This window comes from Eurypyga helias, unplaced genomic scaffold, assembly GCF_000690775.1.
Source record: "Eurypyga helias isolate BGI_N326 unplaced genomic scaffold, ASM69077v1 scaffold49115, whole genome shotgun sequence".
Classification (NCBI taxonomy): Eukaryota; Metazoa; Chordata; class Aves; order Eurypygiformes; family Eurypygidae; genus Eurypyga; species Eurypyga helias.
In genome coordinates, this window is record NW_010251694.1 from 1 (window position 1) to 2,114 (window position 2,114).

A 2,114-nucleotide genomic window follows, 5' to 3' on the forward strand; every position below is an offset into this window, starting at 1 on the left:
CTACCGTACGGGCGGCCCGTGGGGTCGGCGGCTCCGGCGCTAGCCTCGCAGGACAGTTTGTGCGTCGGTGTGCATAGACAGGAAAATAAACCGTGACCTGGGAGACTTTGTTACAACGAGACGCACCGTAAAGCAAATGAATTTAAATAGCAAATAAAAATTGCACTGCCTGCAGGACTTGAGCTTTCAAACAACAAAGGAAATGCGTTCTTACAACTCTACCACCCAAAGAGCAGCTTTTTAAACAAACAGCCAGCCGTAAACAAGCCCTTCTTTCTCTCCTCTTTTAACAGGATGGTACTGGGGCAGCATGACTGTTGCTGAAGCCAAAGAGAGATTACAGGATGCCCCCGAAGGGACCTTCTTGGTTAGGGATAGTTCACATTCAGAGTATCTACTGACTATTTCGGTAAAAACGTCAGCGGGACCGACCAATCTACGTATAGAGTATCAAGATGGCAAGTTTAGACTGGACTCTATCACTTGTGTCAGATCTAGACTTAAACAGTTCAACAGTGTTGTGCATTTGATTGAGTACTATGTTCTTATGTGCAAGGACAGAACCGAAACACCATCAAACGGAACAGTTCACCTTTACTTGAACAAACCTCTCTATACATCTGCTCCATCTCTGCAACACCGCTGCAGAATAACTATAAACAAATGTACAAATCAGATCTGGGAGCTGCCATTACCAACAAGACTAAAAGAGTACTTGAAAGAGTACCAGTACCAGGTATAAATATATTTTCTAAATGCCTCTAATGTACAGTAACTTTTAAATGCAATTCTTCAAATCAGCCAAAGAACTGAGTAACCAGTTGTACAACTCAGCATGGAATTCACTATCAAAACAGTGGCAGTTCTGGGGGAAAGGTTTTTATTTCAGATGCCACAAAGAGAGACTTTATGTAGAATAATCCCAGTTTGCATCCTCGGGGGTTTGACAAGGTGGTATGCTATTATTGCGAGGAGAGAGAAGCCAGAAATCTGCCCAGATTGCGTTGCTTTGTCAATGGCATAAAATACTGCACTAACTATCAAATGCTAAGCGAAGCAGTGGGACCGGGAGAGACTGCGAGAGAGGTCGGAGACGTATGAGAGTGCATAAGTATCTCAGTTGTCTGATTCCAAGATTAATTTGGTGCTGGTGTTCATATAATCCTGAAAGCTTAACTGGATCACACTGTGATAATCTTGCCAAAGTTATGCAACTAATCAAATCCAGTCAAAAAAAGTGATCATATATTCAGTTTTTATTGAACTATAATTCTTGTGCTTTTCTGCAAGCAAAGGAGTACTGTAAGTAACCAGTTTAAAACATAGTTTTTTCCAAGTTCTCTAAAAGCTGACCTTAAGGAGAAATGCCACATCTTTCATAGGAACCCAGTATGTTGCTGATTATACCAGATTGGTATCCCAGAATCTTTGTTAACATGTTAACATCTTCCCAGTGGTGATATATCCATGTTATTACTAGTAAGCCTCTTTTAGCTGAGGCTTTAGGACTGTACGCTGCAGACTTGCAGTTGCTCAGTTTCAGTGTCAAAACATGGATATCAGCAGTTACAGCTGTCTTCTACAGTGTAGAATGTTTTCTTCAGCTTGTTTCCCAAAGTGTGGGGAAATACGGATTTGGGGTTTTTTTTGGAGGGGGGTGGTTCTTTTTTTTTTTTTTCCATCCCCTTTTTTTTTTCCTTCTAATTCACCACTGTAGCTATCGGACTATTACTCAATAAAGGAAAACAAACTGCACAACAATCTCCCAACCTTTGTATGTATGGACTTGCTACTGTTTGAGAAACTGCGATCTTAGAAGCCCATATCATTTCCGGGCTAATACTCAAATAGATGCCCACGCATCAGTGAGGATGAACACCCCAGCCTTGCCTGCGTGGTGCTGCTCGAAGGTACAGCTGGGTTACGTCCAGATTGGTGGCTGCCTGCTGAATTCCCATCGTTAGGTATTTGCACAGGACATTGCTTTTTGCGTTACAGCCGTCCTCACAGTGGAAGAAGGGACTGAGACCTTCAGTACCCATTCCTCAGTCTAAACATAAAGCACTTAATAGGAGAAATATCCAGGATGAGATGAGCAACAAGGACATAAGATT

The 2,114-nt window shown here is 42.2% G+C and overlaps 1 protein-coding gene across 1 annotated transcript; it reads left to right on the forward strand.

Moving 5' to 3' along the window:
• The first annotated feature begins 277 nt into the window (after positions 1–277).
• On the forward strand, positions 278–926 carry SOCS2 (suppressor of cytokine signaling 2). Its single transcript, XM_010152101.1, has one exon. The coding sequence runs from the start codon at positions 311–313 to the stop codon at positions 740–742; it is 432 nt and encodes a 143-aa protein (XP_010150403.1). The 5' UTR covers positions 278–310; the 3' UTR covers positions 743–926.
• Positions 927–2,114: the final 1,188 nt, after the last annotated feature.

What these genes read in the sequence shown, in the direction of transcription:
- SOCS2 (XM_010152101.1), top strand. Translation starts at nt 311, where the DNA reads ATGACTGTTGCTGAAGCCAAAGAGAGATTACAGGATGCCCCCGAAGGG.